Source organism: Peromyscus leucopus, chromosome 12 (assembly GCF_004664715.2).
Source record: "Peromyscus leucopus breed LL Stock chromosome 12, UCI_PerLeu_2.1, whole genome shotgun sequence".
NCBI classification, from domain to species: Eukaryota; Metazoa; Chordata; class Mammalia; order Rodentia; family Cricetidae; genus Peromyscus; species Peromyscus leucopus.
In genome coordinates, this window is record NC_051073.1 from 76170851 (window position 1) to 76186150 (window position 15300).

General features: G+C 44.5%; 1 protein-coding gene across 7 annotated transcripts in view; it reads right to left on the bottom strand.

Annotated features, from left to right (window-relative positions):
• Positions 1–15300, bottom strand: part of Vps8 (VPS8 subunit of CORVET complex) — a 237908-nt gene that overhangs the window by 57970 nt on the left and 164638 nt on the right. For all 7 annotated transcript variants that reach the window (XM_028859198.2, XM_037209870.1, XM_028859197.2 and 4 more), the window contains 5 exons: positions 13567–13656; positions 12401–12443; positions 10751–10854; positions 1876–1957; positions 1485–1567 (listed from right to left, as the gene is read on the bottom strand). In XM_028859198.2, coding sequence (XP_028715031.1) covers positions 1485–1567; positions 1876–1957; positions 10751–10854; positions 12401–12443; positions 13567–13656 — 402 coding nt within the window. The remainder of the gene's footprint in view (positions 1–1484; positions 1568–1875; positions 1958–10750; positions 10855–12400; positions 12444–13566; positions 13657–15300) is intronic.

Genomic DNA, 15300 nt, shown 5'->3' on the forward strand with positions numbered 1-15300 from the left:
ACACCCCCCTGATTAGTGAGAAGTTAATTAATGCTGCAAGCAGCACAATTGTAATGAATCCCAGTGTAAGTCAAAGCCAAGAGTTTCAAATATGAAAAGGCTTCAAAGAGATCAGTTTTGAAACAAAACGTTTCCAAGTTACGTGATGCCTTGCAAAAAGAAAGGCAGATTTTTGTTATAATTTATATAGCATAGTGTGTGGCTAAGGCTCACCATAAGGCACAGTGTGCATACAAGACAGAATCCGCTTTGGGATTTAGATCCATTTCTTCTAGCCTCATGGAGGTATCTCTTTACATGTTTTCAAACCTTGTGATTAATATATTTAAAACACATGGAAACAGTCTACCTTGGAGAATTCCTCAGTATGTGATAGTTGCCAAGGACTGAATGCAGTAACTCACTTGAGGGTTGGGTGTGTTGGTGCACTGGGAGGTAGAGGTAGGAGGAGATCCGAGTTCGGGGCCAGCCTGGGCTATACAGGGAGACCTGTCTCAAAATACCAACCAACCAAACAGAAAACCCCATATACGATACTCATGTTTTTTTTTTTCCTTTGGTACCGGGGATGAACAAGGGCCTCACACTAGGCAAGCAAGGGTTCCACTGCTGAGCAACACCCCAGTCCTAAATTCCTGCGGACATAGCACTCTGTGATGGAGCGACTACTGCATGCAGCACCCTAAATCAGACCGGCCACCCAGAAGCCTCAGAGCACCTGAGAAGAGGCACTTGGGGAATCTTAGAAGGAGCTGTGAGGACATTCCAATGGATAAAAATCAAGACCAGCAGAGTCCTGGCACTATTTGACTCTGTGTGTGCATGCACATGCTTGTGTGCTCATGTGCACGTGTATGCGCATGCACTGTGAGTGTCTGCGCTCGAGTGTGCACGCGTCACATAGGATGAGAGAAGACAGACTGGTCTAATTCCTGCTGTCTCCCCAAGAATGATCACAGGTTTTACTAAAAATACAGCTCAGAGTATTTTTAGTGTTCTCTTCCTTATGAAGCGGGAGGTTTTAAGTTTTTGCCAAAGAAAACAGGAGAAAATGTTTCTTACAATAACTCTGGACAAAAGGCTAGCTAGAATTTACAGCTGGGGTGAGTTTTCAACTTAGAAGTAGTATTTTTAGAATGAGCTAGAAAACTGAAATAACCACTACTACTTAGAATGCCTACATTCACTTCATTTTTAGAAGTGTTTTTTTTTTGTTTTTTTTTTTAAATCTGAAAGTATGATCAGCCAGAAATAGGTGCCCATTGTCTCCCAGGGGCTACAAACACCAAGAAATGTGTGTGTGAACCCCATAGAAGCAATGTCAGGTAGGGCCGGACCTATGCGGTGACACCATGTAAGACCGATTCAAGGTTAGTTAGAAATGTGGGTAATGCCAAGACTTAGGTGATCTGAACCTCAGCCTCGCTCACTGGTAAAATAACGGAAAGCAATCGATATTTAGACCCCCGCCCCTCTGAGCTCACCTGCAGGATTCTCTGTAAGATGGACGGCAGGGCGATGAACGCTGCCATACTGTTTAGAACTTGCATGGTCAAAGATTTCAGAGCTGGTGGGACAAAATGTTAATATTAAGACTAGTTCTGCTTTTCTTTTTAATTAGGGGAAAACAGTCACCTTACACAGAAACTTAGCTAACCCAGGCCAGTTTGGATCTTAAAACTGCCTGCTGGTCAGCTGCACGGACTATAAACTTTCCTCACACAGCAGGAAACACACAGGACGAGACTGAGACTACGACAACGGCATCACTGGGAAAATAACAGAGAAGGCTGCAGGGGAGGACACCGCCACACAGGTTTGCAGACAGACAGTGGGCTGGGGAGTGGCCAGCTGAGGGGGTTTTGATGGGCTTACCTTCACAGTGCAGATGAGGAGCGGCTGAGCTGGAGAGCTTCTGCGGCGCCATCATTGCCTCCAACAATGGAAACCATAGTGCCTGTGGCATCAGAGAAAACCAGACCATTAGCATAGTGGTAGCGGCTGAAATGTACATGTACTGGCAAAAATGAGACAAAGAGGAAGTTTGAATGTGACTGGGAAAAGACAGTAAAAAGCAGAGAGTGCAGCCAGAAGAGGTCACCCTCATCAGCTGCGGGAAGCATGAAGAGGATGGGGGATTATAATCCTGCTCATATCTGGAGAGTGTGGGTGCAAACCAGCCATGAGAGCTTCCTGCTAGGCTCTAACTAGCCACAAAGAAGGGGTAAATCCCCGCACGGCTACTCGCCTCCACTCTTTGCTACATCAAGAATAAGGGTCTTTCCTAAATCGTTATACATCAGGAGTGGAGGTTAAGATGAACTCATTAACATTACCAGCTTCACCAAGAGATAAGCAGATTTACCACTTATTATTTACTTCTACTACGGACTCCATTTAAGGCCTTACACATATTCTTTTGTTTGTTTGTTTGCTCTCATAATAACCTTACGTCATAACTATCTTCATTTGACTCCAAATTCTTTGTTCTTCCCAGTCTTCACCACAAAACCCAAGCTAGTCCATTTTGACAATTCAGTTAGGGAATCATTTATAAATGCCTTCCACCACCATGACAGGAACTGCGGCAAGCAAGCATCCAGGAGACCTGAGGAGGGGTCAGTGTAACAGAGCAGGAGTGTGATGTCTCACAGGACACTGGCACCTACTGCCAATGAACACACACGAACAGGTGTGATGTGCTTTCTCACTGGGACTGCCAGCCTGTTAATAATGACACTGAGACTTATCAGTTATAAAAGTTTGGCCTTTGGCTTAGACGTGTCTCCAATTAGCTCTTATAACTTAAATTAACCCATTTATATTAATCTATGTTCTATCATGTGGTGTTACCTCTCTTCCATCTTGTACTTCCTGTTTCCTTTCTGTCTCCTGGCTTCTCCTGAGTACCTAGGTCCTCCTCCTTCCCCTCTCTCTCCCTGGAAATCTCGACTATACCTCCTGCCTAGCTATTGGCCATTCAGCTTTATTAAACCAATCACAGCAATCCATCTTCACACAGTGTACAGATATCGCACAACGGACAGGTCTGGTGTCTTTCCTAGTGGGTGTCCACTGAGGAGGGTGTCTGGGACAGTGGGTGTCCATTGTCACAAAGAGCTCCATCTACCAACCTGCGGCCGAGGCAGGGAGCTGTGCTGCCCTGGCTCCACTCTCCAAGTGTTCCACGTATTCTGCTGGTGTGTGCAGCTCCTTGACTCGGAGCTGTATTTCTTTTAGCTGGTGATTGTGTCCTTGTGTTCTCCTCTCCAGTACCTTGCCTTCAGGTCTCTATCTTATTTTTAGAAGCACATCATGTATTTGTTTATTTTAGAGAACTCTTATTTTACATGGCATACCTGACTTTTACTTTTGGTTTGTCTATTTATTATGTTTAGAAATTTGATTTATAAAATTATTTAATCAAATGATTTTTTAAAATTATCTTTTGAAAAAGGTTTATTCTTACTTTCCAAATGGTATATGTGTAGAGATATAATCCATGGGATATATTCATATCTTCAATGGGAGAGCTAGTCTTCTATTAAATCTCGACATTAAATTTAAACATGTGGCATAAGGGACTCTGGCAGGCCCCAGCGTGATAACCATGGCTCTGGCAGGCCCGAGCGTGATAACCATGGCTCTGGCAGGCCCGAGCGTGATAGCCATGGCTCTAGCAGGCCCCAGCGTGACAGCCATGGCTCTGGCAGGCCCCAGCGTGACAGCCATGGCTCTGGCAGGCCTTGCCTGTGCCCTCTTCTCTCTTCCTTGCTAAAAACTGTTAGATTACATTTCTAAAGCCAGTCACCAAGGTCCATTCCCTTATTTGGACACGTCTTCCTCCTGTGGCTGACCCCCAAGGTCCAGTTATTGAAGTATTAAAGTCCAGCAATCAAAAGCTCCCTTTGGCTCACCTAATTAATAAGCCCAATTAAAATTAAACACCTTGTCCTAACAAGGGTTTTCCCTTTCCCTTTATAAACTGCCATTTGCCTATGGGTCACATCTGTCTCTTCTCTATCCAGAGGCGATCCTTTGTCCTCTGGAGCAAATATCCCCTCCCCCTTCTCCCTCATCCTCCGTCTCCTGTCTTTGTCTCTCATTCCCTGGCCTTTGTCCCCTTGGGACAAATAAATCTCCTTTGTCCTGAGAACTTGGTCTTGGGGCATCTGGTGCTGATACCTGTCCTTTCACCCTTTACTTTTTTTTTTTTAAAGATTTATTTACTTATTATGCATATGGTATCCTGCTTGCACGTATGCCTGCAAGCCAGAAGAGGGTGACAGATCTCATTACAGATGGTTGGGAGCCACCATGTGGGTGCTGGGAATTGAACTCAGGTCCTCTGGAAGAGCAGCCAGTGCTCTTAACCTCTGAGCCATCTCTCCAGCCCCTTTACTTTTTATCTCTCTTATTCTATAATACTGATTTCCAAGATTTTAAGCTGGGTAAGTCTAAAAACTCACATTAAAATAATGTTAAAATAATAATGCTGTGACAATCCCATCACATGAGATGACACATAGGAACAGATATGCAGAGGTGGGGGCACTCAACATACAGGAACACTTATGCAGAGATGTGGACGATCAGAATAGAGGAACAGATATGCAGAGGTGGGGACTGCTGCACTATATTTGTTTACACAATACAAATACTGTGTAAAGATGTGTTACTTGCTTGGTTTAATAAAGAGCTGAATGGCCAACAGCCAGACAGGAGAGAACAGGTGGGATTTCTAGGGAGAGAGAGAACTCTGGGAAGAAGAGAGATGCCAATGAGATGTGGAACACGTTGAACATACAGTACAGAAGAGAGGTAACTGAGATACATGGCAGACTGTAGACTAATATAAATGGGTTACGATATGACATAAGAGCTAGTTAGGGACAAGACTAAGCTAAAGGCTAAGCTTTCAAAATTAATAAGAATTCTCCATGCCATTATTTATGAGCTGGAGGCCCAAAAGAAAGCTTGCTACAGTTGGCGCCCAACATGGGGCACGACCACATGGCTGGAGAAATTGCTGCCTGGGTCTCTCTGTGAGTACTCACAGTAGTTGGCTGACATGTGCAGGGACTCTGGAACTGTCCAGAGCTGGGGCAATAAATGTGGCTCCTGCCTGTACCTGCTGGCATGAGGCTAGGCTCTCAGAGAACCAAGGGGTGCACAGCCAGCAGCCAGTGCCACTCCGTGGCAGCCTAACAGTTTAAGATTTGTCTCCCATGGTCACAGAACACTGCAAATGCATGCTGCAGACACAGAAAGTCATACAGAACAGACAGCAGAGGTGGGGGGCTCAGCCTCCTTGGAGAAGGACTGATCATCCAATTTCCTAAGGTCTAACTTCAAGAAAATACTCCAAATGATTGGATTTTCTGGTAGGCCTTCTCCTGGGAAATAGGCAAGGTGGTTCATTATCAAGCTTTTGGGTGTTTCAAATCTTCTAGGCACTTCCTTGTCTAAAGCAACAGTTTTTATTCTCAATTTCTTAAATACAAAACAAAGAGATACAAAGTAAACTATCATTAAAAATCTCCCACAGCTAACTGAGGCGCCACTGAACGGATGTCTTCTAGAGGAGGAAGAGTCGTTGGTGTTCTTTAAAGGTCTAGTCCCTGAGAGGCGGACCATGCCCCAGTGGGTGGCGCCACATGTATTATAACACATGGGTTGAACAAATCAGACTCAGTGGAGTCTGAGAGAAAGGGAGGGACACACAGCTGGGAGGGGACAGAAGGTGGGGATGGATCTGGGATGAGTTAGATGGGGGAGTGGGGATGAGTATGATCAAAATATACTTGAAGTTCTCAAAAAATAAAATCCTATTAAAAAAGAAATCCCCTAAGCTTAACGATTTTCATGAAAATAAATTTGCAGAAAGATGAGCATTTAAATAGTTTGCTATTGTTGTGAAAATTGCTCATAATGAGGCAGAAGCTAGTTGATAGTGGGAGGAGACAGCAAAGAGTATTCATGGGGAGGGGTCTCCAACTGGGGGGAGGGGGGGTCAGTACAGGAGGAGAAGGGATGAAGGACAAATAACATCAAGCCTCAAGGGATCTGTTGTGGAATTAGGTAACACTTTCTGAAAGGCACCTTTTGACTGGTTTAATCAAGAGCTGAATGGGCGAGCTAGGCAGGAGAGGAAAGGCGGGACATCTAAGCAGAGAGAGAGGAACTCTGGGAAGAATCAGAGGCGGAGAATTCACCAGTGAGACTTGGAGCAAGTACAGTATATGGTACTGAGGAGAGGTAAGAAGCCATCTGGCAGAATGTAGATTAATATAAACGGGTTAATTTAAGTTATAAGAGCTAATTGGGGACAAGCCTAAGCTAAGGCCAAGCTTTCATAATTAATAAGTCTCTGAGTCATTATTATCCAAAGAAAGTCTGACCACTTTTGGTGTCCAACACATGGCATATATATCCACAGAGGGCCTGAGAAAGCTGAAAAAGATCTGGACGTGGAGCCAGACATGGCTTCTTGGCAACCCCACCTCTGAAGCAGGCCAGGTGCTAATGGCGTACAGTGGCATGGCTCCTTTAAGAGGCCCCGCTGTGAGGTCAACCACAGTGAGCACAGTACTTGGCACTATGTAGAAACACCTGCCGCAGCAGGGGCCCACCAACTTCTCAGAATTGGAGCAGATAGGCTCCCCCAGAAAGGCAAATAGTGGCTGTAGCCCACAACCAAGGGGTAGCCCACTGGACTGACCAAAGGTGGGGTGGAGCCAGCCCCCGGCGCCAACTTCTATGAAGAGCCACACAGCCAGTAGTCCGGCCCTTTAAGGCTTGGCTCACATGGTCAGAGAAGGCTGCAGGCATGCAGAAAGCCAGGTCCAGACTGAGAAAAACCTCTGACCAGGTACAGTATGCTTGAAAATGTGTTTAGGTGCTGAAGAAAGAAGAAAATGGGTATAGACAGTCATTAAAAAAGATAGTTTAGAAATAATAAAGTGATATCTTTAAAGAGAGAGTAAAGTAATACATGAAGAGCAAGCCACATAAGGATAGGGAATACTGTAACATAGGGCATGTAGATTCTATATAGCATTTTATTAACTTTAAATTTTTTAAATGCTCATGAGCAAAAAAATAACAACTGCTGAGAGACATTGGATTGTAAAAAAAAACATGCTTAATTAAACCAGTATATATATAAAGGATGTCTTAACTTAAGAATGGAAGTCAGGAAATGTGTTGCATTGGGCAAAAGGTTATGTCTTAGTTCCTGCAGGAAACAAAAAGCTATGGATTCCTTCAAAATTAATACAAATCATATTTGACTGGAAGAAACCTCCTGAAAATCTTGGCTATAGACATGAAGGAAGAAAGCAAGAAAAGCTACAAGACAGGGGAGGTATATGCTGATCCCGCTACATGGGAACAGCTCGGAGACTGGATGAGACATGATACATCTTGTTGGCTACAGAGTCACATTCTTATTATTACAAGCCATCCTTTTATATGGCATGAAGAGAGATTTAAAGTACAGTTTGGTTATATGGTCCAAACAGACTTATAAAGCTGGCAGATGCCTTTTACCTGCTCAAACATAGAACAGAAAATCATCTTTAGCTGACTTGTGCACACCACACATTCCATACTTGTGTTGATACAGAGATATAACATGTATATGTGTGTGTGTGTGTGTGTGTATGTGTGTGTGTGTGTGTGTGTGTGTGTGTGTGTGTTATCTTTAAAAGTTTGTGTGTTTTCAGAAAAAAAGACCAGACACTAATGAAGGCAAGTAGCCAGGTGATCCAGTCTCACAGAATGTCTCTGTTACAGTGTCCTCATAACACTGCTCAGGACACCTTCAAAGCTGCTGGCTGAGAGGGTCCAGCCTCACAGACTGACTACTCCAGCTTGGACTTCAGGTAAGCCCTGCACTTTCCCATCACACAGAGACTGGACAACAAACGGCACAGCTAGCTATCCCAGGACTTGACCATTGTCCCAATTTCTCAGTCACTCCCCAGACAATAGGAAATAATTTTAAGAACATGACGCCCACATTCTCAAGAGGTGGGGTGGATGATTTTTGGTCATTCAGTGGATAACTCTCATTGTTTAGGATAGTTAGTTGCAAGTTACTATTGGTCATGGTCAAGGAGGAAATTAAGCAAAGATGATTAGATTAAGGGATAAAAGGGTAGATTATTGTTGCTGGTGGTTTTTTTACTCCTTTTTGGGGGACCTGGCACTCAGCTCCCAAATAAATCATACACGAAGGCTGATTCATAATTATGAATGCCTGGCCTTAGCTTGGCTTAGTTTCTTACCTTTAATTATCCCACCTACTACCCTTTGTCTCTGGGCTTTTCCTGTTCTCTTACTTCTGTAAATCTTACTGTTATTCCTTGGCTTGCTGTGTAGCTGGGTGGCTGGCCACTGGAGTCCTCCTCCTTCTCTAGCTACTTCCTTTTCCCTTTCTTCTCCCCCTATATATTCTCTCTGACTGCCAGCCCCGCCTATCCTTTCTCCTGCCTTGCTATTGACAATTTGGCTCTTTATTAGACCATCAGGTATTTTACACAGGCACAGTAACACAGCTTCACAGAGTTAAACAAATGCAACATAAACAAAAGTAACCCACCTTAAAATAATATTCCACAACAGATTACTGAATCTACTTTTAAACTAAAAAGCAACTACTAGTCTCAAATATTTTACATTGGTATGGGATTTTGTGTATTGATAGAAATTTAAGGTTATTTTTGTTATACACACACACATATATATACACACATACACATATATACATATTTCTACTCTTGTTTAAGGTTTTTTTTTTGTTTTTTGAGACAGGGTTTCTCTGTGTAGCTTTGCGCCTTTTCCTGGATCTCACTCTGTAGCCCAGGCTGGCCTCAAACTCACAGAGATCCGCCTGGCTCTGTCTCCCGAGTGCTGGGATTAAAGGCATGCGCCACCACCGCCCGGCCTATAAGGTATTATACCTATGCATCTCATTTAAAATGTAAAGCTCTAGTCCTTGAAAGCTATTATTACAAACTGTTTAGGATATTTAAGAAATAAAGGTTAGTGTGTGTGTCTGCATGTGTGTATGTGTGCGTGTATGCATGTGTACATGGAGACCCTCAGTCAAACGCAGAACGTGTAGAAGGCTAGCCTCTAACAGTCACCACATCTCCCTGGAATTTACGTGGGCTCTGGGGGTCTGTACTCCAGCCCTCTTGCTCATGTCAAGTACTCTAACTGCTGCGTCACACCCCAGTCTCTAGTACTGAATGATTTTTTTTAAGGTATCTGTGTTATTTCACCAAAAACTTTTCATAAGGAAAAAATAACATCTATATGTAAATGTTTCTTATGCATACTTTTTACAATTCCTGACAAAAACATAATAAATTATAAAATTATGAAGAAAGAAAACATGCCAAGATGCATTCTTTTTATTTTAACATATATAGTACATACATATGTGCTATAGATATCGCTCTGTATGCTGTGAATGCGTTGCTCTGATTGGCTGATAAATAAAATGCTGATTGGCCAGCAGCCAGGCAGGAAGTATAGGTGGGATAAGCAAACAAAGAATTGTGGGAAGGCTGGATGGCTGAGTCAGTAGACGCCAGCCCGCCACGTAGGGAGCAGAATGTAATGGCACACAGGTAAAGCCATGGAACACGTGGCAACATACAGATTAACAGAAATGGGCTGAGTTTAAATATAAGAACTAGTCAGTGGTAGGCCTGAGCTAATGGCCGAGCAGTTTTAATTAATATAAGCTTCTGAGTGATTATTTTATAAGTGGCTGCGGGATCTGTGGGGCTGGGCAGGACCGGAGAAAACTTCAGCTACACATATGAAAATTTAACCTTAGTTCCCCATTTGAGGAACCTGGGATGTGAGAAGAGACCTTGCTATCAGTATGACGCCAGATCAGGAACACTGGAGGGGCAAGCAGAGACAGAGAAGCTGTGTGTGGGCTACGGCTAACCGCTATCAGCGCTCTCCGGGGACGGAACTCAGGCCCTCACAGGCTAGGCAAGTGCTGTTACTGGACTCCCACCCCAGTCGACACTTTACTTGTAAGAGCACCAGAGCATTCAGCCCTCCATCCCACAGCACCCGTGGCTCCTGTCTCACTGCACGGGTGCTCAGCTGCACCTCCCCCAGTTTTATGCTTTAACTCCGTTCAGTCTGCACTGTTAGCAGCAGAGCTTCCTAAGCTTGGCTACTCACTAGAATCACGGACACAGCATTAGGACGTACTGATGGTAGCTGCAGAGACCGTCAGTTAATTAAGGAACGAAAATGTTCAAAGCCCCCGGGCCACTCCCATGTGTAGCCAAGGCTGAGAATCACCGTATCACAGCCTCCCTTTACCCTCCGCTGCACTCTGGTACCCCCCGAGGGCCTTGCTCTTGCTCTTCACGCTCACTCCTACCCACTGTGAACAGAAGAGATGATGACAACTGACGACCAGTCCCACCACCTGGCAGAAACAGAAGTTCCGCTCCACAGGCTCCACAGGCGCCCAGCATCCCACACCGACACTTTGCCGCGGAATCCATGGGCCTCCTGAGGCCTTCGTGAAAGAAAGGAGCCAGATCCTCCTGATAATGACGTCAAGAGCCTTACGCTCCTGGGAACACTAAAAAGTGATTAAAGCCCAAACAAATTAAATTCAGGTTGCCAAGAGGGCAGCGGAAATAGAATTAACTGCGAGTTTCCACACAGGACAAGTTTTTACACGCCTAAGCAGGTATCAGCCTACCTCTCGTTGCTGCTGATTCAAATTCTGTGAATTTCTCTGGCAAAGAGCAATTGTCTCTACCATGGTATCTTCAACACCCTTCAGTGGAAAAGCCTCCTTGGTATCTAGATTTGGAAAGAGGATAAACGTCAAAGATGTGCTACTAAGACCTCAGAGCTTCGACGAAAGCTGTACTTCTCCCCTACCCTCTGTGTCTGGCTTTAGTTGGTTCATCTTCATTGTCAACCGAACTGAATTCAGAATCACCATTTAAACACACACACACACGTGTGTGTGTGTGTGTGTGTGTGTGTGTGTGTGTGTGTGTGTGTGTGGTGTGTGTGTGTGTGTGTGTACTGAAGGCTGGGAGAGCCTCCCAGAACATGGGTGTCACTCTCCCAAGGGCTAGAGTCCAGACTTAATAAGGAGAAGCAAGCAGAGTGTCCTTGCTTCTTCTGTCTTCCGCATGACCAGAGGGCTCAGGCTCCCCCCCACCCCACCCCCCACTGTAAAGGACCCTCAAACTGTGAGCTATGAGAAACTTCGTTCCTCAGTCACTGATCAAGTGTCCTGTTACTCATCTTACTCCCCTCACTTTCCAGAGGAATTGGAGTCGCCATCTCCAAGTTCCCTGATGCATGAGTCACTCTCAACTCTAATGCTTCCTTCTCCTACCCCTTGCATGAATGAGACTCTGGATGTGACTCCTAGCACAAAGGGACTTTTAAAATTACTACTGTATCCAGTGGCCCCACTTTTGTTTTTATACCGAAAAGAAATGAAAGTGAGAACCCAAAAAATATCTACATGACAAGGATGTTCACAGCAGAATTATCCAGCCGACCAAGGAGGGCCAGTCCAAGGGTTTGTTAAAGGGTAAATGCATGTGGTAGACACGCATACAGCAGAACACTGTGCAGCTTTGGAGGACCATTCTGACATGTGTTCCAACATTTATGAGCCTTAAAGACGCTACACCAAGGGAAATGAGTCGACCATAAACTCAAACACACTAGGATTTCACTCTTATGAGTCAGGCAAATTCAGAAAGTGAATCTGAACTGGAAAGCAGAACAGGAAGCAGAGTGGTGTTGGGGGCAACTGCTGCCTGTGGAGATCGAGGGTCTGCCTGGGTGACACAAAAATTGAACTAGGTACTGGTGTAGCATGCATTGCAGTATGATAATATTTATTGCCGTTGACACTTTTGGTAGTTTTTTGTCTTATTTTACCATAATTTTCAAAAATTAAAAGAGACGTCAATGAACACAACAAAGTTTATCTGTGTCAGTCACTCCAGATTTACCCTTGGGGCCACAGACCAGACGCTCTGACCCGCTGCTGTTTGGCAGAGGACACCAAGTTTAAGCACGTTAGTTATGGACCCACACACAGCCAAGTCATGCGTATACAAGTACAATTGGAGATGACCACGGACAGAGAGAGGCGCTGCATTCCCTGCACAGCTAACCTCATCACACCACAGTGGCGCATGGCTTCCTGTCCGGCATCCCTGAAGACCACTAGAACTTCAATCTACATTAAAGTAGATAAAGGGTAACTATGAAAATGGCCACATGTAGTCATTACTAAATTAAGGCGCTATATTATATAACATTTTTCACAACATGAGGTTAGTGGAGGAAAAGCGTTTTACATCCAAGAACTTACTTCCCCCATGCTGTGTTATCTCCTGCAGTCTGCTCTGCAGTCTCTAGGAGGTAAAAACACAGAGGTGACAAAACACTTTATACTTCTACCCACGACATACTTACAAAGACTTTACAAGTGAACCCCAAAGAAACAGCCGGTGAGATGGCTCAGTCCCTGTCACCAAGCCTTGGGGATCTGAGTTCCATCCCTGGGACCCACATGGTGGAAAGAGGGAAAGGACTCCTGCAACCTGTCCTCTGACCTCCCCATGAACACTGTGGCTGGCATGTGCCCACAGAGATCCACATGTAAGTAAATAAACAAATCCAGCATTCTTTGGCTGTCCTTCAGCACTGACGACCTGTCCACAGAGCTTGCAGTGTAGAAATGGCTGCAGAGATTAGGTGTCACCAATTCTGCCCATAATTCAAAGGGCTCCTTTTCTTGGGTGCCTTGTAAGCCAAAGCCATAGAACTCTGAATTATGGAGTTTCAGTTTGTAAGTCACTGTCAACATTTATCCTTCCTCTCCCTCATATCATAATCAAATGATAGTCAACTTCCCAGCTTCCCACCCCTTCTCTCCACAACTGCTGCCACACCCGTGTCAAAGGCTCTCATCAGCTCACACACGTACTACTGCAAACTTGGATGCTGGGACAGTTCTGTAGGTGGATGGTGGCAGATGCATAACAATGTGACTATATTTGGCCTTGCTGAATGGTACACTTGCTACCAAAGTGGCTAAAATGGTAAATTTTATACTTTACAATCATCTTTGCAAGAAGGAATGTTTCTTTTTAAATTGAGAAAACCCCAAATGCTAGCAAGAAAGGAATAATTCAAGCTTCTATTTGGGAGTATAAAATGGGATAGCCCTTGCAAAAAACATTAGTACTAGAGTGATGAAAACAATTTTATTCCTGAAGACTCCAAATCTAGAAATATGCCAGGTGTCAATCAAGAGAATGGAGACACAATGACAATTTGCTCATAACTAAACATTACACAACACAAAAATCACTGATAAATAGGAGAGAAATCTCAAAAGTATCATGGTGACATGAAAAAAATCACACAAAAGAAAACATGCTTCTGTTGCAGCTCACCTCAAAACACAAGAGACAAAGACAGACAGAATTTCAGAGAGACAGAAGTGTGGCAGTGAGCACTCGCAAACACTACCTCCAGCAGCAGGAGGAAGGCACCATGAACGTCCCCTTTCTTCTCCAACAGATATGCAGTGACTTCGTGGAGCTGGTACTTTTGTGTGATCTAGGAAATCAAGAAAGCACTCCTGTAAGTTCATTTACAGAGTACAAAGAGCACAGCACACAAACACGACGACACTCATTAATGACCCCGTGTCTGCAGCACACTGGACAGTGCGGCATGGGGAGCCTGTCTTATATTGAACCCATCTGGCAGTTCCACTTTGAACAATTCATCTCTTTGTTTATTTTTCAAACTTGTCACACATCTGAATGAGGTGCATGCCCTGAAGAAAAGCCAACACACATAAACAATAATGCTATAAACTAGAAAGTGTCAGCTATAGTTCTATAGAGTAGGTGCTGACTTACGGAGTTTTAGTAAAAATTAATAAACTAGAATATCTAAATCAGTAAAGAGAATTTTAAGTCATTCAGCAAGAAGAGAGGGAAAGTACAGAAGATGAAATCCAGCAAATAGTAGAGAAACACTAAAGTGTCACTGTGACGGGCAGGCGCACGGATCGTCTGTTTCTGCACTGCTGTGATGAAATGTCCTTACTGAGGCAGGGCATGGGTGCACAGCTCTGTAACCACAGCACTCAGGAGACAGAGGCAGGACCTCTGAGCCCAAGGCCAGCCTGCTCTACACATCAAGTTCCAGGTTAACCAGGGATACACAGTGAGACTGTCTTAAAAAGTAAAAGACGTTTATAAAACCTCACCAAAAGACACCAAAGGCATTCCAAAAAGGCAAGTATTTCTGACTGTGAAGCACCAGTGCCACAGAGCTGTCAATTCTCTCCACACTGGCGCAATTCGCATTTCACAGTCAAAGCTCCAGAAAGCCTCTGAAGAAACAGGTATTGTGATTCCTAAGTGATGCAGGGCTGGGAAGAGGCAGGGAACTGCTGGAGTGTCATCAAGACAGGGAGGGGACATGACCTTCCAAACAACAAGCCTTCCTGTAAAGCTGCATTGACTAATATGTGGTACATATGTAAGGAAAAACAACCAAAGGAACAGAAGAGAGCCACACACAGATCTGTGCATGTGTAGAGCTTAATATAACACAACATGGTATTAAAAATCAGTACGGGGGTGTGCTGGCTAGTTTTATGTCAACTCGACACAAGCTAGAGTCATCTGAAAGGAGAGAACCTCCTTTGAGACAATGCCTCCATAAGACTGGGCTGCAGGCAAGCCTGTAAGCCATTTTCTTAATTAGTGATTGATGGGGGAGAGCCCAGCCCACTGTGGGTGATGGCATCCCTGAGCTGGTGGTCCTGAGTTCTAAAAGAGAGAAGGCTGAGCAAGCCATGGGAAGCAAGCCAGTAAGCAGCATCCCTCCACGGCCTCTGCATCAGCTCCTGCCTCTGGGATCCTGCCCTGTTTGAGTTCCTATCCTGATGTGATGAAGAGTGATGAGGAAGCATAAGCCAAATAAACTCTTCTCTCTCCAGGTTTCTTTGGTCATACAGCAACAGTAACCCTGACTCAGACAGAGGGCCAGCCAAATGGTTCAGTGGCTAACGGTGCTGTCTGGAAACTCATGACCTGAGTTCAATTCCGAGATGCCATGGTGGAAGGACTCCTGAGAGTTGTCCTCCGGCTTCTACATGTGCACTGTGGCACATTAGTATGTGTGTGTGTGTGTGTGTGTGTGTGTGTGTGTGTGTGTGTGTGTGTGTATCTATCTATCTGTCTG